Here is a 24,744-nt window from a genome sequence, read left to right on the forward strand (position 1 = left end):
CAAAGAGGCAGGTTTTAGGGAGAGACTGAAAGAAGGAAAAAAGAAGAAAGACTTACATTTCTAAAGCACCTTTCATGCCAGCAAGATGTTCCAAAGCACTTTACAGCTAATGAAGTACTTTTTGAAGTGTAGTCACTTTTGTAATGTTGGAAACACAGCAGCCAATTTGTGCACAGCAACATCCCACGAATGGCAATATGATAATGGTTGAATAATCTGATGTTGATTAAGGGATACATATTGTCCTAGGAGACCGAGTAGAACTCCTCCAATCCTCTTCACACTAGTGCCATGGAGTATTTTACATCCACCTTAGAGGACAGACAGAACCTCAGTATAATGTCTCATTCAAAAGACGGCATCTCCGACAGTACAGCACTCCCTGCGTACTGCACTGAAGTGTCAGCCTAGATTTTGCGCTCAAGTTGCTGGAATGGGACTTGAACCCACAATTTACCACATAAAAGGCTGATTGCCAAAATTGAGGCTCATGGAATAGGAGGGTCAAGGTCAGCTTGAATAAAAAAATTGCCTTAAGGAGAGAAAACAGCGAGTCATGGTAAATGGTTGATTTTCAGACTGGAGGATGGTAGACAGCAGTGTTCCCCCAGGTTCAGTGCTCGGACCAGTGTTTTTTTTGGAATATACAGTAAAATTTCAAATTTTCTAATGATACCAAACTTGGAGATGCAGCAGGCAACAGGACATAGGCTAGCAGAATGGGCAGACAAGTAGCAAATGGAATTTAATACAGAGAAATATGAGGTGATGTATTTTGGCAAAATGGATAGTGGGAGACAATGTAGACTAAATGGTACAGTTCTAAAGAGTGTACCGGGGCAATGGGTCCTGGGGGTTTACGCGCATAGATCTTTAAAGGTGGCAGGACGTATTGAGAGAGTAGTTAACAAAGCATATGGGATCTTGGGCTTCATAAATAGAGATATTGAGTACAAAAGCAGGGAGGCTAAATCTTTAAAAAGCTCCTCCTCACTGTGTTAAAATCAAGACTTCTGACCTCATCCCCTACTCTAACTCCCTCCCATCAAACTCCTTGCCTCCCTCAGTCTTCTCATCTATATTCTGCAGGCTGTAGAAATCCTAACATGCTACCTTTCTCTAAATCAGCACTGCAACTGTGCTTAAAAAGTGGCTGGAAAGTGCTCTAAAAGGTCATGAAAAACGCTATATAAATGCAAGTCTTTCTTTCTCACACTCTATTCAACCTTGAGCTTCTAATTTTGGGTATTGTTCTTTCACTTAGGTTTCTCAATTTTTTTTTCCAATTTTCAGCTTTTGTTTGATGTAGAACAGTGACTACAGGGATTCTGGATTTCTATCGTTGAGTGAAAAGTTTTCTATATCGGAACTGGAGTAGTCATACAAATGCCGTGGCTACAAGAGAAGGTCAGAGGTTAGGAATCCTGCGGCGAGTCACCTCCTGACTCTCCAATGCCTGCCCACCATCTATAAGGCACAAGTCAGGAGTGTGATGGAATACTCTCCACTTGCCTGTATGGGTGCAGCTCCAACAACATTCAAGAAGCTCAACACCATCCAGGACAAAGCAGCCCGCTTGATTGGTACCCCATCCACAAACATTCACTCCCTCCACCACCAACACACAGTGGCAGCAGTGTGTACCATCTACAAGATGCACTGCAGCAACGCACCAAGGCTCCTTCGACAGCACCTTTCAAACCTGCGGGGTCTACCACTTAGAAGGACAAGGGCAGCAGATTCATGGGAACACCACCACCTGCAAGTTCCCCTCCAAGCCACACACCATCCTGACTTGGAACTATATCGCCGTTCCTTCACTGTCGTGGGTCAAAATCCTGGAACTTCCTTCCTAACAGCACTGTGGGCAATTAGGGATGGGCAATAAATGCTGTCTTAGCCAGCGATGTCCACACCCCATGAAGGAATAAAAAAAAGACAAAAATGTTTTATATGATGAAAATACTGACATTTCCCACCACTCTCATTGCTTAATAGATATAAACATATAGGGCTGAAGAGGCATTGTAACTCTTGAATGCATGAAGCAGAGCTGATTTACTGACTGTATAAATATCACATCACATCAACAGCCAAGGGCTCCATATCCTTGACCCACTTTAGATATAACAGGGACAAAGGTGGGAATATTATCTAAAAGCAGTTTCTGTATTGATGGGGATCTCCCTGGGTTCCCTTTGCTGGTTTAACCCAGTTGGCATGAGCTGGAGTTGCATCAAGGGATAGCGAGACTGAAGTGTTGGTTGTTGCACTAGATGTAGCTACCATGAATGGCAATAATCAGGATGGAGTGCTTGTTAAATTCATTCTATTTAGGTACGGGTTCTGTTCTTAATTGCACCAATTAGGGAAGATTTAGACAGACGGGAGGTGTACTATCAGACATTTGCAGAAGTACTCTTTGGCACTTTACGCACACCATAGTTGATCTAAATTACCAGTACAATTTGTTTTAGGTTAGTATTTTCAAAAATCTATCATTGTTGAATTCAATTGAATCCAAGTATCTCAAATGTCAAACCTACTTGACCTCAAATTTAATGAACCCCCACCTTCCTAACCTCAATCTACCAAACCCCAAATCTTCCTCATTCCAATCCTACCTAATCCCAAATTTTCATAATCCCAAATCTTCCTAACTCCAAACCTCCCTAATCCCAAATCTAACAAAGCTCTAACCTTCCTAATCTCAAACCTACCAAACCCAAATGTATCTCATCACAAATTTCCCTGACCCTAAACTAACCTAATGTAAAACCTAACAAACCTCACATTTTCCTAACTCCAAACCTACTAAATCTCAAACCACCCTAATCCCAAATTTACCCAATCTCCCCAAAATCACAGAAAATCCTGGAAATACTCAGCAGAGCTGAGGCCCGGCAAGTGTGGGTTTGGGATCCGCATTTGGTTCTGATATTGGGGTCCCAAAGCCCACAGGAAAATCCTGCCCAGTAGCTCCGTTTCTCTCTCCACAAATGCTGCCAGACCAGCTAAGTAGCTCCAACTTTTTCTGTTTTTATTTCCTATTTCCAGCATCTCCAGTATTTTGCTTTTAAAAAATCTATATCACCACCTGCAAGTTCCCCTCCAAGTCACACACTATCCTGACTTGGAACTATATCGCCGTTTCTTCACTGTCGCTGGGTCAAAATCCTGGAACTCCCTTCCTAACAGCACTGTGGGTGTACCTACCCCACATGGACTGCAGCGGTTCAAGAAGGCAACTCACCCCCACCTTCTCAAGGGCAATTAGGGATGGGCAATAAATGCTGGCCTAGCCAGCGACGCCCACATCTCTTGAATGAATAAACAAAATCTAATCCCAAAACTTCCTAATCCCAAATCATGATGACATTTTTGAAAGGGAGGGGCAACAGTGCGCAAGAAGAGCGAATTATTTACAATGCCAATTCACATGGGAGCTAGGGACACAAATTCGGTGATCTGCAGTTTTGGCAGGAGTGCAGCCAAGAGAGCAAGAGGTGATTCTCAAGGACAGTGTGAGTTCAGAGGAGGCATGATCAAGAAGGGAAAGCAACTGGTGAGAGACGGGGAGGGGGGAGGGTGCTGAGAAGTTTAATTTGGTGAGCAAGAGAAATGGAGGAAGCAGCAGAGGCAGCTGAATGGATGGTCTCAATCGCAGTGACAAAGAAATCCATGAGCTCCTCGCACTTGTTGGAGGTGAGGGCAGAGGGGTCTAAGTTGTTGGCGGGGAGGTGCAGGGAGTTTAAAGAGATTGTTGATAATGCAGAAAGGCAGCCAAGGATTATCTTTGTTCTCCTGGATGATCCAGAGTAGTGAGGGGGTTTGGCAGTAGACAGTGACACCCTATGCTTGATCTGGGACTAATGGCTAAAGCAGTTTTGTGACAGATACCCTTGGAGTTGAAGGAGAGGAATATTAAACGAGATGTAAAATCGGTAGCCTTTTCATTCAGTAATTGAAACCAAAATGACCCTATTGTCTTTCCTCCACTGCAAGTTTTGTCCATCACACTTCAGTGCCACACAATTAGTGAGTCACACTCTGCAAATATCTTTGTCACATTTGCACTTGATTGGTGCAAACTTGCATATGATTAAAACTACAACAAATCATGACAGAACTGGTAAGGAATGGACCAATCATAAAGCAGAAAGTGGCGGCATAAACTTCCAGTAGAGAACTGCGAAGCTTGTCTGATAACAGCCAGACAACAGTGAGCACTCAGAAAAAAACTGACAATAAAAATGAAATTATCTGTAAATATATTTTGAAAATCGATCTGAATGTTAGATTCTCACTAAAAGAATCAGTGCTGTCAGCAAGGTTTGCAAGATAATAAAGAATAGCATAATTTACAAGACACTTACCTATATCATCTTTAAAGTACCGCTCACAATATCTTTCCTCTATGCTTTTCTCAGAAGCCGTGACTTTAGCAAAGCCTTTGTTTAGATACTGCAGGGAATTACAAAGTAGAAAAGGCTGCAGTAGGAGAGAAACTGTCCAGAGGATGTAAAGAGGAGTTATTAAGGAAGTAGCATCTCTGGATAGAGGTGACTACTGGATACAGCAGGATCAGTTTTGAGGCTATCAAAACTTTAAAAAATTCATTCACAGGATGTGAGTGTCAATGGAAAGGCAGTTATTGCCCACCCTCTTTGCCTTGAGGAGGTAATGGTGGGCCTTCTTCTTGAATTTGTTCCAAGTGGTTTGATACAACCGAGTGGCTCACTATGTCCCTTCAGAGGGCAGCGAAGAGTCCACCGCATTGGTGTAGGACTGGAGTCATATATGGGTGCAGAATTGTTTTGTTATTTATTCGTTTCATGGGATGTGGGCATTGCTGGCCAGGCCAGTATTTGTTGCCCATCCCTAATTGCCCTTGAGAAGGTGGTGGTGAGCTGTCTTCTTGAATAGATAAGGACGGCAGGTTTCGTTCTCTGAAGGACATGACTGGGCCAGTTGCGGTCTTTAATGACAAACAGACAGCTTCATGGCCGTTTTTACCGATCCCAGCATTTTACTTCCAGATTTGTAAAAATTGAATTTAAATTCACAAAGTGACACGACGAGATTTGAACTCATGCGTTTGCTTTGGATTATTAGCCCAGGACCTTCATGACGATTACAAGTTCAGTAACAGAACCACTACATGACTATTCTCTGATTTGTGTTAAGTAGTTGGAGGAAGAGGCAGTAACAAAGTTCACTCAATTTGGTGATGATGCCAAATTGGGAAGGATTGTAGGCTGTGTGAACAAGTGGATTGGTCGCAGAAGGATCTGAACAGGTTGGGGGAATTTCCTAAGAGCTGAGAGATGCCATTTGACATGTAGAAGTGCAACCATCAAGCTAAGGAAGGGAGACAGAAATGTGAGTCCAAAATAATTGGGAACAGATGAAGAAAGCACACAGAAGGATCTTGGGGTTTTAGTGGATCACCAACAGTGAAAGCAGGATCTTAAGACTGTATAGCTCAAAGAATCATATAATGTTTCAAAGTCATGAAGTATTTAGATAGAGTAAATAAAGAGAAACTGTTTCCAATGACTGAAGGGTTGATAACTAGAGGCAAAAGAACCGGAGGTGACATGAGGAGAAATGTTTTATGCACCAAGTAGTTAGGATCTGGAATGCACTACCTGATAGGCTGGTGGATACGAATTCAATAGTAGCCTTCAAAAGGGAATTGGATAAATACTTGAAAGGGATAGCATTGCAGGGATATGGGGAAAGAGGGGAGAGTGGGACTAAGTGGATTGTTCTTCAAAAGAGCTAGTGCAGAGTTGATGGGCCGAATGGCCTTCTTCTGTGCTTGTCTATTGTATGACAGCAACTACAGTCCGGAAGGAGACTGGTACTAGCTGATCGACCCCAGCTATCTACTCCCATCCCATGCCTTGCTCTTTCTTTGTATCCCGTTACATTTAAATCTTCCAATCCACTTTTGAATGTTGCTATAGTCTCTGCCACAAAAGCCACTTGTGGAAAAGTTGGAATAACTGTCATGTAAATCCTGAGTCTCTGCCTCCTTTTGACTGATTTACCAACTAGCAGAAACAACCTTTCACTATTCATCCTCTCAAAACCTTTCATAATTTTGGAAACGTCAATTAAATTCCCCTTAACCATCTCAGTTCCAGCTTTTAAAAAAAAGCATATTTTTATTCTTTTTTAAAGTAACTGCCATCATTCTAGTCACTCTTCAATATCCCCAAGTCTCTAACAGCCTTCTTATAATTGGCTGGTCAGAACTACATGCAATCATAGAAACTTGCAGCACAGAAGGAGGCCATTCGGCCCGTCGTGCCTGTGCTGGCTCTTCGAAAGAGCAGTCGTGTTTATTCCCATGTCCCCTCTTTTTGTCCGTAACCCTGTAAGTTCCTCATCCTCGTGTTCCTGTCCAACTCCCTTTTAAAATGATTTATAGAATCAGCTTCCAGCACCTTTTCAGTTCGAGCATTCCAGATCCCAAGAACTCTCTGAGTGAAAGACATTCTCCTCATCCCCCTCTAGATCTTTAGCCAATGGTTTTAAATGTCTGATCTCTGTTCATTGACCCACTTGCCAGAGGGAATAGTTTTTCTCTATCAAAACCTCTCGTGATCTTGTAAACCTCTATTAGGTCACCTTCTCTGCTCCAAGGAGAACAGTCCTAATTTCCAACCTCTTCTCATAACTGAATTCCCTCATCTTTGTTAACATCCTGGTAAACCTCCTGTGCATCCTTTCTAAGGTCTTTACACCTTTCTTGAAGTGAGTAGCCGAGAATTGTCTGCAATACTCCAACTGTGGCCTAACGAATACTTTATAAAGTGCTAGCATGATCTTTTTGCTTTTATATATTTTTTTATTCATTCATGGGATGTGGGCGTTGCTGGCTATGCCAGCATTTATTACTCATCCCTAATTGCCCTTGAGAAGGTGGTGGTGAGCTGCCTTCTTGAACTGCTGCAGTCCATGTGAGGTAGGTACACCCACAGTGCTGGTAGGAAGGGAGTTCCAGGATTTTGGCCCAGCAACAATGAAGGAATGGCGATATAGTTCCAAGACAGCATGGTGTGTGACTTGGAGGGGAACTTGCAGGTGGTGATGTTTCCATGCATCTGCTGCTCTTGGCCTTCGAGGTGGTAGAGGTCGCGGGTTTGGAAGGTGCTGTCTAAGGAGCCTTGGTGCGTTGCTGCAGTGCATCTTGTAGATGGTACACACTGCTGCCACTGTGCGTCGGTGGTGGAGGGAGTGAATGATTGTGGATGGGGTGCCAATCAAGCGGCTGCTTTGTCCTGGATGGTGTCAAGCTTCTTGAGTGTTGTTGGAGCTGCACCCATCCAGGCAAGTGGAGAGTATTCTATCACACTCCTGACTTGTGCCTTGTAGATGGTGGACAGGCTTTGGGGAGTCAGGAGGTGAGTTACTCGCCTCAGGATTCCTAGCCTCTGACCTGCTCTTGTAGCTACGGTATTTATATGGCTACTCCAGTTCAGTTCCTGGTCAATGGTAGCCCCTAGGATGTTGATAGTGGGGGATTCAGCGATGGTAATGCCATTGAATGTCAAGGGGAGATGGTTAGATTCTCTCTTGTTGGAGATGGTCATTGCCTGGCACTTGTGTGGCGCAAATGTTACTTGCCACTTATCAGCCCAAGCCTGGATATTGTCCATGTCTTGCTGCATTTCTACACGGACTGCTTCAGTATTTGAGGAGTCACGAATATTCTATTCCTCTGTTTATAAATCCAAGTTACCCATATACTTTTTTAAACAACTTATCAACTTGCCTGCCACCTTTAAGAATTTCTATAATATGGACAGCAAGTTCTCTCTGCTCATTTACATTTTTCAAAATCCTGCCATTTATAGTATAATATCTATCCATATTAATCCACCTAAAGTGCATCTCTTCACACCTCTCTGCATTGAACTCCATATGCCATGCCTCTGCCCATCCCAGCATCCCATATGCCATCTGGAGACTGAAAACCATCCTCATCACTCCCACATTGCTGATATTTGCATCATCTGTAAACTTTATAATGCTGCTCCTTATAACTGAGTCTAGGTCGTTTATAAAAATTTAAAAGAGTAATGGACCCAAAACCAACAGGGAACACCACAGCAAGCCACCTCTCAGACTGAAAAACATCCATCCACTACCATCCTCTGCTTCATGGCACTGAGCTAATTCCATGGGCTTCTAAGAATCCTAAACGTGCCCACTCAGCTGGACTATTGTGTCCAATTCTGGGTAGCACAATTTAGGAAGGATGTGAAGGCTTTAGAGAGGGTGCAGAAAAGATTTACGAGAATGGTTCCAGGGATGAGGAACTTTAGTTACGTGTATAGATTGGAGAACTGGGGCTGTTCTCCTTAGAGAAGAGAAGATTGAGAGGAGATTTGATCGAGATGTTCAAAATCATGAGGGGTTTGGACAGAGTGGAGGCAACATGAGGAAAAACCTTTTTTACACAGCGAGTGGTTATGATTTGGAATGCACTGTCTAAGTGTGTGGTGGAGACAGATTCAATTGGTTTTCAAAAGAGAATTTGATAATTATCTGAAGAGAAAAGATTTGCAGTGCTACAGGGAAAAGGCAGGGGAGTGGGACTGGCTGAGTAGCTCTTACAGGCAGTTGACATGGACATGAAGGGCTGAATGACCTCCTGGGCTGTAATCATTCTATGATTCTATTTTCAATCTTTGAATTGCAGCCTAACAGCTTGTATAAATTTAATATCACCTCTTTGCTGTTGTATGCAATGTTACAATGTAAATCGAGAATTCCATTTGCCTTTTGAAGGTGTTTCTTTAACTCTACTTCCATCTTTAAACATCTGCATATCTGAACCTCAAAGGGGTCCCTGACTTAGAGTTACCAACTCTGGCTGGATATATTTCTGAAGGTTTCATTACATGATCTGCCTACAACTGCCCCACCCCGTAAAACAATTTTTTCCCCCTTTTCCAAGCTTTTAATTACTCATAAATGAAAGCATTCAAAGAAATTGAAAACATTTTTTTTACTGCCCCTATGATTTTTCTCTTGGGATTTCCTGCCCTGAGATTAATTTGTAATGGTTGGAGACTCCAGGACAATACTGGAGGGTTGGGAACCCAAAGATGACTGTCTATCCTCTGACACTGGTAACTTCCTAGTAGAGTCCAGAATACAGGATGATGATTGCGATGGTTCAGTAAAGTAATAGTTATGGCACTGGATGAGACCCAGAAGTTTGAGGATAAAAAAACCTTGAAATCTGTCAGATTGTTGTAAAAACCACAACTGAGTAATTAATGCGGTCAAGAAGGAGATCTGAACACTCTTTTCTGGTCTGTAACATGAGTCATACAATATATGATTGGTTCAATGTCCTTTGAAGTGACCTGTTTTGCCAAGTCTCCACCTATTGCTCCCAGGATCTGGAATTACACAGGAAATTGGGATATAGTGATGACTGAGAAGCAGCGGGACTGTGGAGGGAGGGGGGGGGGGGGGGGCGGGGGTTGCGTGGGGGGTGGGTTTGGCACCACTTGCTGGGAACTGGTCTCCTTTGCAGCCAATACAACATATGCCATGTGTAATACATGCATACATTCACTGCCAGGATATAATTCTATTTGTACACAGGCATGTATATATACCTATATATATAGATACATAGACACAAATACCTCCCTATTGTCTCTTTGTTCCACAGCCCATGATGAGGACTTGGGCGAGATAGGGAACTCGCCACATGGAAGTGCAGACATATGCCTGAATATTCCCTGTGCATTGTGCAAAGCACCAATGCATCACAGAAACTGGAGCACCCATTTTTCACAAGAAGAAATGAACAGCACCTCTTGCACAGATCTCCAATACACCTCCCCCTCCTGTTTACTCCCACACAAAGATATTCCCTGCATGTAGGTACGGGGAGCTTAATTATAGGCCAGAGAATCTGGCACAGCTTGCTTTTTGCGGAGCTGTTAAATACTCCACCGAGTCACACAAGGGATTAAACTTTGATTTAAAACAGAGCTGCTGATCATGTGGCTGCATGTTTGATATTTTTGTATGTGTGTGCGTGCGCGTCGTAAATAAAATGAGGCACATACTAGTCCAGTAAGCAGCAGGTATTTTTTCAGGTCATAGTCCCAGCATCTCAGGATGACGAGAGCTGTGCTAAAACACTTATTACATCAAGTCAACAGCAGAGAAACAGGCCATTCGGCCCAACTGGTCCATGCCAACATTTATGCTCTATGTAAACTTCCTCCCAACCCACTTCTTTTTAACCTGATCAGCATATCCTTCTATTCTTTTCCCCTTCATGTGTTTATCCGCCATCCCTAAAATGCAGCTATTTGCCTCAAACACCCTTTGTGGTAGCAGGTTCCACATTCTCATCACTCTCTGAGTAAGGAAATTTCTCTTGAATTCCCGATTGGATTTTTTCGTGACCACTTTATATTTATAGCCTTGTAGTTCTGGTCTTACTCCAAGTGGAGACATTTTCTCTTCATCTAGCTTATCAAACCCCTTCATGATTTTAAAGACCTCTATCATGTCACCTTTTTCTTTTCTAGATAAAAGAACTTTAGTCTGTTTAGCCTTTACTGATTGTTAGAACCTCTCAGTTCTGGTACCGTCCTTGTGAATCTACTTTGTACCTTCTCCTGTGCTGATCAATGTGACATCACTAGAGGGGCTAATATTTTAAGTTGAAATGACTTTGATGTTTCAGTTGATTTTTTTTTTCCCTGCCGTTTTGGCTGCAGGGCAGTGGGAAGTCCTTTGGTGATGGACCCAAACAGCATCTGTCGCAAAACCAAGCGATTGGCAGGAAAGCAGGCCGAGCTGTGCCAAACCGAGCCGGAGATCGTGAGCGAGGTGGCAAAAGGAGCCAGGCTGGGGGTGCGAGAATGCCAATTCCAATTCAGAAGCCGCAGGTGGAACTGCACCATCCACCATAAATACTTTGGAAAAATCCTGCAGCAAGGTACGAGGTGAATCAGATCATGTAGCAGGATTCTCGGGGGATTGGAGGGGGGGGATAAAGGGTGTGCTCATCCATCAATTCGCATTAAGCTTTGGATATTCGTCTAATCCCATTAAGTATTCCCTGAAAGGGTTATTGATTTAGTGCAGCCTGTCAGTGCAGTACTTTGAGCTGCTTAACCACATCTGCACTACATCAACCTCAACTCTCATGACATCAGGTGCGTAGTTTAACCCTTTAAACCCAACCTCCTCTTCACCCTGCCCATCATCACATCATGAATTAAATCTTCTCAAATGGGGGAAGCTCCTGACCTCCCAGCGGGAATAATTCTCCAGATCTCCACAAGTGCTGTTGGAAGAGTTCCGGTGCTTGAAATTCCCAAGGATCTGAAAGGTGGTCACAAGTTTCCGCTAGGAATAGTTACGGGCGTTGAGGATTCTGCTTGGGTACAAATTGGGTAATCACGTGCGATGTCAGAATTAGCTGGAGCGTTTCCGCTCTGGGTAAAGCCACCAACTGGTGAGGAACTATGCCAGAAGGCTGTGCAGGCCCCGGGTTACATCACTGGTCTATGCTGAATGAGATCTCAGCTGGTAGGAGTGCTGGTCTCTGAGGGTGGAGAGAAAGGAATCAGGGTTCTTCCACCCGATTGGTCTCATGTGACGTGGACACGGCGCACATCACTGGGCTATTTAACCCTGGGGTGCCCTGCACTGATTCAGCCAAGTAGCATTTCGTCAGACATGAAGCAAGATCGTAAATGCCAGCAGGCCACTTCATCATGATTGAGCATATGAACATGAGAAAAAGAAGCTGGAGTAGAACGTTTGGCACTTAGAGCCTGTTCCGCCATTCAGTAAGATATTTTACCTCAGCTACACTTTCCGCCCTATCCTCATATCCCTTAATTCCATCAATATCCAAAAAACTATCGACTTCTGTCTTGAATAAACTCAACGACTGGGCATCCACAGTAGAAAATTCCAAAAACTGACAGCACTTTGAGTGAAGAAATTTCTCCTCATCTCATCCCTTATTCTGAGACTGTGACCCTGTGTTCTAGATTCCCCAGCCAGGGGAAACATTTTCTCAGCATCACCCTGTCAAACCCCTTAAGAATTTTTATGTTTCAGGAACAGAGAGGGCTGAGGGGAGATCTGATTGAAATGTACAAAGTTTTGATGGACCTGGATAGAGTGGAGGCGAAGGGCCTATTTACCTTAGCAGAGAGTTCAGTGGCTAGGGGCATAGATTTAAAGTGATTGGTAGAAACATTAGAGGGGAGATGAGGAAATTTTTTTTCACCCATAGGGGTTGGGGGTCTGGAACTCACTGCCTGAAAATGTAGTTGAGGCAGAAACATTCAACACATTCAAAAGGAGACTGGATATGCACCTGAAGTGCCGTAATCTGCAGGGCTACGGATCAAATGCTGAAAGGTGGGATTAGAATAGGTGGATTGTTTTTCGGCTGGCACAGACACGATGGGCCAAGTGGCCTCTTTCTGTGCCATAAACTTTCTATGATTCTATGAATTAACTCACCTCTTATTCCTCTAAACACCAGGGAATAAAGCCTGAGTTGACTCAATCTCTCCTCATAGGGCAATCCCAGGAACCAGACTAGTGAACCTGCGTTGCGCTCCCTCTAGAGCAAGTATGACCTTCCTTAGGTAAGGAGACCAGAACAGCACACAGGGCTCCAGGTGTGACCTAATCAATACCCTTAAAAACATCACAGGCACGTCCAAAGATCTCCTCACTCAAACATTCAAATGCACTTCCTCTAGAGGAGGGGACTCTGGATAACAATGAGGAATTGAGGGCTAATCAGAATCGACACCTTACATTTTGGCACTATCCTTTTGACACTGACTTTTGGCTGCGTCACAGATGAAGAATGGGGCTCTTTGGTTGAAACTACAGCAACAGGACTCAACTTGGAGAAAATCTGAAGGTGGGAGGGAATCAACTGACTACTTCCTTGCTGAGGCTTGATCACAAAGACAGCTTAAGGAAGGACATCAATTATCAATAGTGAGCCACCCACAGGGAATATCCAAGACAGTTTACCGTTATCTCTCCTTCATGGACACCTTAACATATATAAAACCCTTCTGCTTTCCAATTTCTGACTTATGATTTTTTTTTTGCTTGGCCAAACTTCAAAAGCTAGCAGCTTGGATAATTATTTATTAAATCGCCCAGATGAAGGACCAAGGTCCAGACTGCAGGAAACCAACAAGGCTGAAAAGAGCAGGAGAGAAGGTGAGGTAAAATCGGGGAGAATGGTTCTAAGCATGAGGGAACTGTGGAAGATAGTTGGAGAGAAGGGTGAGTTAACAGCCATCCTTGTTTTGGCTGGACACTGTAAGGGTGAAATTGGCCTGGGGGTGGTAGTGTAAAGCGGCGACAGCCAATCATCAACCTGTTTTTCATTCCCGCAATATAAAAAGAAATCGGGCGGGGTGTGAAACAGGAAGGTGATTTCCTCTCACCCATTTTGTGCTATTGTACCCCTCAGATCAATTTCACCCCCAGTATTTTCCCAGCACAGTCTGATTTTTTAATCTCCTGTGGCTGCACAGAGCGGGAATCAAAAACAAGTGTAGTGGGGTTAAGAGGGCAGGGGATAATTCAACCAAGGTGCACAGAAGTGAATACTTTTAAGCTGTACATTCTGACCTTATTGTCACCATTAATTTGTTTTTATATTCCCATTTTAGTTAAGCAGCAAACCTATGGTAATTTGGGAGATACGTACATTTGGTTGGTGCATCGGAGTTTTGCTGAGGTCTAGCCTGAGAAGCTAGGTGACTCCAAGATCAGGCACTACAGTGCCACCATTGGCAGGAGGATGTAGTTACAGCGTGACAGGTTTACATAGCCAGTTCTCATTATAGATCTGGACAAAGACATTTATAATGGGGAAAAGTTGACATGAAAATGTGACAAAAAGCATAGTCATAGAGTCATTTATGGCACAGAAGGAGGTCATTCTGCCCATTGAATCCATGCCAGCTCTCCATGCAGCATTCTAGTCAGTCCCACTCCTTCCCTTGATTCCCGTATCCCTGCAAGTTTAGTTCCTTCAAGTGGCCTTCCAATTTCATTTGAAATCATTGATTGTCTTGCCTTCCACTACCCTTGTGGGCAGTGAGTTCCAGGTCATTACCACCTGCTGTGTAAAAAAAAGTTCTTCTTCATATTCCCCCTGTATCTCTTACCCAAAACCTTTAATCTGTGTCCCCAAGACCTTGTACCATTAGTTAATGGGAACAGTTTTTCCCCATCTAACTTATCTATGCCTTTCATAATTTTGTACACCTCTACTAAATCTCCCCTTAATCTCCTTTGCTGTAAGGAGAACAACCCCAGCTTTTCCAACCTAACCTTGTAACTAAAATCCCCCATCCCTGGACTCATTGTGGTAAATCCCCTCTGCACCCTCTGAAGGACCCTCACATCCTTCTTAAAGTGTGGTGACCAGAACTGAATGCAATATTCCAGTTGGTGCCTTATCAATGCTTTATAAAGGTTCAGCATAACTTCCCTGCTTTTGTACTCAATGCCTCTATTTATGAAGTCCAAAATCCGTATGTCTTGCTAACCAGTCTCTCAATATGTCCTGCCATCTTCAAAGATTGATGCACATGCATCCCTAGGTCCCTTTGTTCCTGCACAGTCTTTAGAACTGTGCCATTAAGTATATATTGGCTCTCCCTATTCCCTCTGCCAAAATGCATCACCTTACACTTGTCTGTATTAAATTCCATCTGCCATTATCTGCCCATTCTGCTAGCTTATTTATGTCCTGTTGCAGGTGGTTCATATCATTCTCACTGTTTGCCACACCTCTAAGTTTGGTGCCATTCGCAAATTTTAAAATTCTACTCTGTATTCCAAGATCCAACTCATTTATATATAGCAAGAAAAAAAACAGTGGTCCTAGCACTGACCCTTGGGGAACACCACTATCTACCATCCTCCAGTCTGAAAAACAACCATTTACTATGACTCGCTGTTTTCTGTCCTTAAGCCAATTTTTTTTATCCAATTGGACACTGACCATCCTATTCCATGAGCCTCAATTTTGTTAACCAGCCTTCTATGTGGTACTTTATCAAATGCTTTCTTAAAATCCATATGGACAACATCCACCACATTCCCTTCATCAACTTTCTCTGTTACTTCATCAAAAAATTCAATTTATATTAGTCAAGCATGTAAAAGCCTTTTACAAATCCATGCAGGAAGTAATGTCTTTGTGCAGGGAACATGTGCAGACGCAAGATCATTAAATAAATATATAATCCAGTCAATAAGTCTATTTTTTGAGTATAGGGCCTGGTTTTCACCCAGTATTCAACTATCCCTGCTGTATTTGGCCCCTACTTTGCTTCTCACAAATATAGCAATCTAACCCTTCAGGCACAGTCACTTGAAGATAGAGGTTCATAGAGTCATTAGCCATTTACAGCACAGTAGGAGGCCATTCGACCCGGGTATATTTTATAATCCTACAGTTTTCTTACTTTACTTAAAGCATGTGAAGAATATTTTACTAAGTGCATAAATGTGTCATTGTTTTCGGTTATTAAGTTATACAATGCCCTTCACCATTTGGGAGATGGAAAGGCATAATAAACCATCAGGATATTTTATGATTGACAGTAAGTCTGGAAGCACATGCCAGGATTTCCTGTTCATTAGCCCTGTTTCTTGTCCCCTTTCAAATTTTGCAGAAGGGTGCAGCTATTCTGGATTCTGGAGTCCATGTGGGACTTTGTAAAGCTGATAAAATGTAGCTTCCACGGCAGACAAGCTTTAGTCACTGAGAATGTTTCTGTCTCTAGGCCTCCTTTTAGAGCAGCTAACCCTCTCCGACCCTTGGTATTGGGTGACCATCCCTCACAAACATGGAGGTCACCCGATATTCTGTTCAATGTTTCTCTTTTGATCAATACCAGCAAAAGCAAATGAATTGGTCATCATACCAGCTGGTTGTGAGGTCTTGCTGTGCAAATATTGACCAGTGCATTTCACTAGAGAACATCAGTGACTGGACTTCAAAGTGATTCATAGGTTGTGAAGCATTTTGAGATGTTTCTGAGAGACCCGCGAAGGTGTTAAATTAATACAATGTCTTTCCTTTATACTTTCGGTGTTGCACCATCCAAAACAACTGCTTCCAAAATTACAGATTCTTGCCACACACGCTCGGGAGAAAGCGGTTTTGTGGTTGAATTTGATTTGATGAATCCAAGTTGGATTTTGATCAACATTGTTTAGAACGAGAATCATGAGGTACTAATTAAGTCCTCCACCAGACTGAAAGGAGCATTTCACAAAGGGACATATGTAAACCTCGCATTGGCATGGACAGAGGTATGGTGTGGGGGAAAGCAATATCCTCATTCTGCACACTTCCAGAAAGATCTATGCTTTAATTTACCTTCCCTTCAGTACCACCCACCACCCCCATTTCACAGCTCAATACCCTTAATATGAGGAGAGGATCCTGTGTTGGAGGAGTGCAGCCTTCTTTAAACACAAGGTTCTCCCTCTGTCAGTGGTACTTCAATGGGAAAAGTAGGGGACCACCCAGATGTAAGCCTATAAACCAACAGTCTGATTAAGGCCTGATGTTATCGCAAAGTCAGCACAGAGAGCTGCCCTCCCACACATATTTCTGTGTTTTGAAGAAGAACTAGAGGGCAAAACCAGGAACCACACATAGAAGTGATTCTTCCAAGTTGGGACCAATTTTTAAGGTAAATACGGATATACCTTAAATGTTTCTCTTGGCCTTCTTCTTTCCTAATTTTGTGAACTAGATTCTTTAAATGCCCCTCAGAATTGCCCTTTAACCTATCTGTGCAACCTCCTCCACTTCTATATCCCCTCCCAGGCCCTTCAGCCCATTACCTGTGACCTATTAGGCATCCCTTCCTATCCCCTTCCCACTATGGGTTTCAATATCTAAGCCCACCCCTCCTTGCTCTTTGGACCGTACCACTTAAAACCCCTTTTCCTCTCCATGTCTTTCTCCACCTTTAAGAACCATCTCAAAACCTGTTCATTCGACCAAGCTTCTGGTCAACACCCTCCTAACTCTTGCCCAGTTCCTTGGCACCTGTCCCTTTAATTCTGACCCAGTGCTCCCTCCGCAGATTTTCTTGGGGGACGCCTTCACCACGATGTGCAGTTTGCTTGTGGTTTGGCTTTGTCGAAAACACTTCATAGTCTGAAAACTATAACTGGACTCACCTTGGAGTCTCTACCTTCCTGAAAAGATCAGGCCAACTTTTCAGTAACTGGAGGTTTTTCCTGCTAGATAGTGGTGGGCCTTTCGAGCAGATCAGCCGAGTCCTGTACATGATAGAGAGATGTTTCATCAGCTCCAAACATGCTGCTTATACCTTTCAACACAGGCCATACTTGCTTTCATGGTGCCGTTTCTGATACTCTGTTTAAAATGACATCTCTTTTTATAAAGTGGAGGTGTCGATGAGTGCTTTCTGAATCCTGCCTGTGTGGTTTGGAGTTAGACATGTAAACATACAAGAAATGAAAGCCACAAGAAGGGATATTGTTTCTTTAATTGTGTTCTCCTGGGGCATAGCCCAGCATTAAAGAAACAGGATCCACTTCGCTCAGGAAGACCTGTCAAGTTCACAGTTGTTCTGTACGTTGATTTCTGGCTTCTCAACCAACAGTTGGAATATCAGTCTTGGACTGGGATTCAAACTCTAAACCTATTTGATTCTCCCATAGCTGGCTTTCCACATGGAGTTTCCAGTTATCAGCTGTGGCTCACGGGTAACACTCTGGCCTCTAACTCAGGTGGTTGTTGGTTCAAAGTCCCACTGCAGGACTTGAGCATATAATCTGTGCTGACACTCCCAGTGCAGTGCTGAAGGAGTGCAACACTGTCAGCAATGCTGCCTTTCAGATCAGATGTTAAAACTGAAGCCCTCTCTGCTGAATGAATAGATCTCATAGCTGCTCTCTTGAAGAACAGCAGGGGTGTTCTCCCTGATCAATGATTGTCCCTCAACCAACATCACTAAAACAGATTACATAATCATTATCAGATTGCTGTATGTGGGAGCTTGTCATGTACAAAGTGGCTGCCACATTGCAACAGTGACTACATTTCAAAAATACTTCATTAGGCTGCAAAGTGCTTTGGGATGCTCAGAGGTTGTGAAAGGTGCTGTATAAATGCAAGTCTTCCTTTTTTCTTTCATCTACGTAGCCTGAAACCCATCCAATACTCAGCTGTCATCTCTGTCCACTGGCTCTCCAGCTCCCAACTCATTGATGCTAAAGTTCTTGCTCTTCTTTACAAAGCCCTCCGTGACAAGGAGGATTGATGAGGGTAGTGCAGTTGATGTGGTCTACATGGATTTTAGCAAGGCTTCAGACAGTGTTCCACATGGCAGACTGGTTTAAAAAAAAATCCCATGGGATCCAGGGGAATGTCGCAAACAGGATACAAAATTGGCTCAGTGGCGGGAAACAAAGGGTAATTGTAATGGGTATTTTTGCGATTGGAAGGCTGTTTCCAGTGGCGTTCTGCAGGGTTCCATACTAGATTCCCTGTTTTGCTGTGGTATATATTAATGATTTGGATGTAAATGTAGGGGGCATAATCAAGAATTTTGCAGATGACACAAAAATTGGTCGCGTGGTTGATAGCAAGGAGGATAGCTGTAGGCTGCAGGAAGATATCAGGTCAGATGGGCAGAAAAGTGGCAAATGGAATTTAAACCAGAGAAGTGTGAGGTGATGCATTTGGGGAGGTGAAACAAGCCAAATGAATGCACAATAAATGGGAGGATACTGAGAGGTGTAGAGGAAGTGAGGGAGTTTGGAGTATATAGCCACAGATCCCTGAAGGTAGTAGGACAGGTCGATAAGGTGGTTAAGAAGGCATATGGAATCCTTTACTTTATTAGCCAAGGCATGGGATATAAGTATAGGGAGGTTACCTTGGAACATTAATTAGGCCACAACTTGAGTACTGTGTGCAGTTCTGATCACCTCATTACAGAAAGAATGTAATTGCACTAGAGAGGGTACAGATGGGATTTACAAAAATGTTGCCAGGACTGGAAAAATGCAGCTTTGGATAGGCTGGGGTTGTTCTCCTTGGAACAGAGGACCCTGAGGGTGGATTTGACTGAGATGTACAAAATTATGAGGGGCCTGGATAGAGTTGATGTGAAGGGCCTATTTACCTTAGCAGAGAGGGGGCATAGATTTAAAGTGATTGGTAGAAAAATTAGAGGGGAGATGAGGAAAACATTTTTCACCCAGAGGGTGGTGGGGGTCTGGAACTCACTGCCTGAAAGGGTGGTAGAGGCAGAAAACCTCAACTCATTTAAAAGGTGCCTGGATGTGCACCTGAAGTGCTGGAACCTGCAGGGCTATGGCCCAAATGCAGGAAGTGGAATTAGGCAGGTGGCTTGTTGTCTTTTGGCCGGCGCAGGCATGAAGGGCCATGTGGCCTCTTTCTAAGCCATAAACTTTCTATGATTCTATGCATTAGGCCTCCCCCATCCCCCAGTTCCTCCATGACGCCCTTTAGCCCTCCACTCCAGATTGTGTCCTGCTCTCTGCTGACTCGGGCCATCCTGTCTCTCTCCCCAACCCCCCACCCCCACTATACCTTTCCTCTGCCGTCTGCCTCACCGTTAGCGATAAAGCCTTCAGCCGTCATAACCTACATTAGGAATTCTCCTCCCGAGGTGCTCTGCCTTGCTGCATCTCTCCCCACATCCATAACGCCTACTCAAAACTCAGCACTGACCTACACTTTCAGTCACCTTTCCAACTGCCCTCATAACTTCTCCTCTGTGCTCATTTTCCCCCTTTGTGAACCACGATGGGACATTTGCTACTTCAGAGGAGACATATATATTTAAGTTGTTGTTGTAATACTAAATAGCTCAGTAGACATGAATTAGCCAGTTATTGTATAGTTTGGTAGTTGGAGAGAGTATTACAAAGAAAAGAAAAAAGCTTGCATTTGTGTAATGCTTTTCCCCACCGCAAGGATGTCCCAAAGTGCTTTACAGCCAATGAAATACTTTTGAAGTGCAGTCACTACTGTAATGCTGTATGGTATTGCAGCAGCCAATTTATGCACAGCAAGCTCTCACAAACAGCAATGACCAGGTCATCCGTTTTCCAGTCGTTGCGGAGAACTGCTTCTTTGAAATGGGGATCTGTTACTTCAATCTTAGAGGGAAGACCGGACCTTGGTTTTAATGTCTCATCCATGGCCCCAAACTGGATATTGCAAATGGTTCCTGCTGCTCAGGTACCGTCCTTCTCCTTTATGCAATCACCGTCATCAACACATCCTCAAAATATAGACCATTGGTCCCACTGTCTTTGCAAACCACCACTCCATCTCCAATCTTCCTTTCTTGTCCAAAGTTTTCGAACACGTTGTTGCCTTCCAATTTCATGCTCGCATTTCCCGCATCTCTATGTTTGAATCTCTAGAATTAGCTTTCCACTCCTGCTCCAGCACTGAAATGACGCTAGACATAGTCACAAACTGTTTTCCCTGCCTTTCGATGAGATGTTAAACTGAGGTCCCATCTGCCCTCTCAGCTGGATGTAAAAAATTCCATTTCAAAAAAGAGCAGGTCAGTTCTCCATGGTGTCCTAGCCAATATTTATCCCTCAACTGATATCCCTAAAAACCAGATAATGTGATCATTATCGCATTGCTGTTTGTGGGAGCTTGCTGTGCCCAAATTGGCAACCTCCATTCCTACATTACAACAGCAAGAACACCGCAAGAAGTACATCATTGGCTGTAAAGCACTTCAGGATACCTTATGGTTGTAAAAGGTGCTATATAAATCCAGCATCTTTCTTTTTTTTCTTTGTGTCTATGGTGAACTATCCTTCCTTGTCCTTCTTGATCTCTTTGTCGCTTTTGGCTCTATCAGTTGTACAATCCTCCTCCAATATCTCTCCTCCAATGTTCAGCTCATTGTTACTACCCTCCTTTTGTTCCACCCTTCACAATCTAATCTCAGCCAGAACATCTCCCGCAATGGCTTCTCTTCCCATTCCCACACCGTTACTTCAGGAGTCCCCAAAGAATCCGTCATTGGCCCCCTCCTCTTCCTTATCTATATGCTGCCCCTTAGCAACATTGATCCAGCTTCCACATGTACGCAGATGACTCCCAGCTTTACTTCTCCACTGCCTCTCTTGGTATCTCGACTGACAGTCTCGACTGACTGTGTTGTCAGATGGTTTGTTCAACATTCCATCTTGAATTTTTTTTTATTCGTTCATGGGATGTGGGCATTGCTGTCTAGGCCAGTATTTATTGCCCATCCCTAATTGGTCTTGAGAAGATGATGGTAAGCTGCCTTCTTGAACCACTGCAGTCCATGTGGGGTAGGTACACCCACAGTGCTGTTAGGAAGGGAGTTCCAGGATTTTGACCCAGCGACAGTGAAGGAACGGCGATATAGTTCCAAGTCAGGATGGTGTGTGACTTGGAGGGCAACTTGCATCTGCTGCCCTTGTCCTTCTATGTAGTAGAGGTCACGAGTTTGGAAGGTAATGTCTAAGGAGCTTTGGTGCTTTGCTGCAGTGCATCTTGTAGATGGTACACACTGTTGTCACTGTGCGTCGATGGTGGAGGGAGTGAATGTTTGTGGACGGGGTGCCAATCAGTCCCATATCCTGTCCATTGCAAAGACTGCCTACTTAGAGTCATATAGTCATCGAGTCATTCGGGCACAGAAGGAGCCCATTCGGCCCATCGCGCCTATGCTGGATCTTTGTAGAGCACTCCAGTCAGTCCTATTCCCCAGCTCAATCCCCATAGCTCTGCAAGTTTATTTCCCTCAAGTGTCCATTCAATTTCCTTTTGGAATCATTGATGGTCTCCGCTTCCAACACCCTTGTGGGCAACGGGTTCCAGTGTGCATCCCTGTCTCATCCCATCTACTGTCTCATTCGTGCCTTTGTTATCTCCAGACCTGACTATCCCAGTGCTCTCCTGGCTGGACTCCCATCATTCCATCCTCCTTGAATTTCAGTTGAACCAAAACTGTGCTGATTGCCTTTTATTCTGTGCCTAGTCCTGTTCAGCTATTACTTCATTGCTCTCAGTTGACCTAAGCTTCAATTTTGAAATTCTCATCTACGTCTTCAATCCCTCCGAGGCCTAACCTTATCCCTGCAACCTTCTGCATCCCCACAAACATCCGAGCTCTCTGCATTCCTTCAATTCTGGCCTTTAGTGCATCCTCCACCCACCCCATGTCTCTCTACCATTGGTGACCATGCCTTCAACTGCCTAGGCCCTAGGCTCTGGAATTCTCTCCCAATACTCCACCTCTAACTCTCTTTCCTTGTTTAAGACACTTCTTAAAACCTAGCTCATTGACCAAGCTTTTGGTCACCCCTCCTATTGACTTCTTTTGCTCAGTGCCAACTTTTGTCTGATTATGCTGTTGTGAAGCACCTTGGGATGCATTCCTATATTAAAGGCGGTATATAAATGCAAATTGTTGTTATATTTCCTGAATCCCAGAATACAACCCTACGGCCTTTCCAATTCAGCTTTTCTTTATATAAGTCCAGTGATCTGGAATCAATTTGTTCCATCGTCTTCTGTGTAAATTGCACACTTGCCCTCTGCCACTTACCCTAATCGTGGGTTAGACAATCAGATAGGCAGATAGACTGTGGTGAGTTGGTCTGCCTAATTTCCCAGAAAGGTGGAAGGCAGTGTGACGTGTAGGGGGATTGGGGAGTGGGGGAGGAGGAGGAGACCTCAACATAAATAGTTAAAAAAAAAGGAAGAGAATGTCTTCTTTATTGTATCTGTGGTAAAAATTGCTTGAAAACATTTGTATTTTTGGGAAACATGTTTTGAACAGTTGGTGTCAGGGCTGATGTTACAGTCCCTCCATCTGTACTTTATTAGAAAGCATTGGGAGTTTGGTAAATTTACACCAGTGTTGAATAATTCAGAGGAAACGAACAATCCAGGGGAAACAGCTGAAGAAACATTTAAATCAGTCCAGATTTCTGGGTTGGCAGAATTTGGAAAAATTATACAGTTGGCTGCAGGTATGTACAGATATCTCTCCTGTACGTCATCCCAAGGCAGGATGCTATATTATTGGATGACTTCCCATATTGGTGATTGAGGCAAAGTTAATAAAGGGCCACTCCTGACTGGTAAAGTCTTTTACTAGATACTTCTTGATGTTTCTGACCAGAGATGTGTGCAACAATTTGGTTGATGTAAACAGCCAAAAATTGATTTTTTTTTTTATCCCTTTTTTAAAAAAACAGCTATCAACCTTTAAAAAGGTCAATGATGGATATGGCACAAATCGCAGGAGGCCATAGTGAGATGTCAAACTGAGGCCCCATTTGCCCTCTCAGATGGATGCAAAAGACCCTGTGGCAAAATTTTGAATCAGAACTGGGTGGGGGGGGTGGCTGTTCTCCAATGAAATAACAACAGAAAGTGCTGGGAACACTCAGCAGATCTGGCAGCATCTGTGTAAAGAGAAACAGAGCCAACAGCCCAGGACTGCGACCCCGCCCCCCCCCCCCCCCACCCGCCCGCAACCTTCCCCTCACCCCCGCCTCCAGTGGTCCTGAAGAATATTTATCCCTCAACCAACATCTCCCCTTGACATTCAAAGGCATTACCATTGCTGAATCCCCCATGACTTGCAGGTGGTGGTGTTCACATGCATCTGCTACCCTTGTCCTTCTAGGGGGTAGTGGTCCTGGGTTTGGAAGGTGCTGTCAAGGAGACATGGTGAGTTGCTGCAGTGCATCTTTTATATAGTACATACTGCTACCATGATGAAGGGAGTGAATGTTTAAGGTGGTGGATGGGGTGCTGATCAAGCGGGCTGCTTTGTCCTGGATGGTTTCGAACCTCCTGAGTGTTGTTGGCGCTGCACTCATCCAGGCAAGTGGAGAGCATTCCATCACACTCCTGACTTGTGCCTTGTAGATGGTGGACAGGCATTGGGGAGTTGGGAGGTGAGTTACTTGCCACAGAGTTCCCAGTCTCTGACCTGCTCTTGCAGCTACAGCATATTTGTGGATGGTCCAGTTCAGTTTCTGGTTAATGGTAACTCCCAGGATGTTGATAGTGGGGGATTTAGAGATAGTAATGCCGACGAATGTCAAGGGGAGATGGTTAGATTCTCTCTTGTTGGAGATAGTCAATGCCTGGCACTTGTGTGGCACGAATGTTACTTGCCCCTTATCAGCCCAAGCTTGAATGTTGTGCACATCTTGCTGCAACTTCACACAGACTGCTTCGGTATCTGAGGAATCGCTCCAAAAATAATAGTAAATAATTTAAAACTTACGCTTCTTCAGCACATAAAGGCTAGTGGAAACCTGGATCTGTCTCCTCTCCAAAAAACACTTTTGATGCTGAGGGTCAACTGAAAACTTCAAGACTGAGACTGATAGAAACTTTGTTGGGTAAGGGAATCAAGGGATAGGGAGCAAAGGTGGATAGATAGAGTTGAGATATAGATAAGCTCTGATCAGATTGATAGCGGAACAGGCTTGAGGGTTGAATGTCCTAATCCTATTCTTATGTTCGTACGATCCTATTCCTAAGATCATGTGTAGGGCTACACTTTGCAGTAGTGCGCATAGTTCTGCTCATCAGGAGCATATCCAGATACTGAAGGATATCAGGGTTCTCTAGCAACTTGT

General features: G+C 43.8%; 1 protein-coding gene across 1 annotated transcript in view; it reads left to right on the plus strand.

The window, feature by feature from the left end:
* wnt6b (wingless-type MMTV integration site family, member 6b) overlaps positions 1-24,744 on the plus strand; it is an 80,334-nt gene that overhangs the window by 18,747 nt on the left and 36,843 nt on the right. Inside the window, exon 2 of the mRNA XM_068034470.1 lies at positions 10,770-10,990. Within this exon, the coding sequence (XP_067890571.1) occupies positions 10,770-10,990 (221 nt within the window). The remainder of the gene's footprint in view (positions 1-10,769; positions 10,991-24,744) is intronic.

The sequence above is a fragment of the Heterodontus francisci genome, chromosome 7, assembly GCF_036365525.1.
Source record: "Heterodontus francisci isolate sHetFra1 chromosome 7, sHetFra1.hap1, whole genome shotgun sequence".
Taxonomy (NCBI): Eukaryota; Metazoa; Chordata; class Chondrichthyes; order Heterodontiformes; family Heterodontidae; genus Heterodontus; species Heterodontus francisci.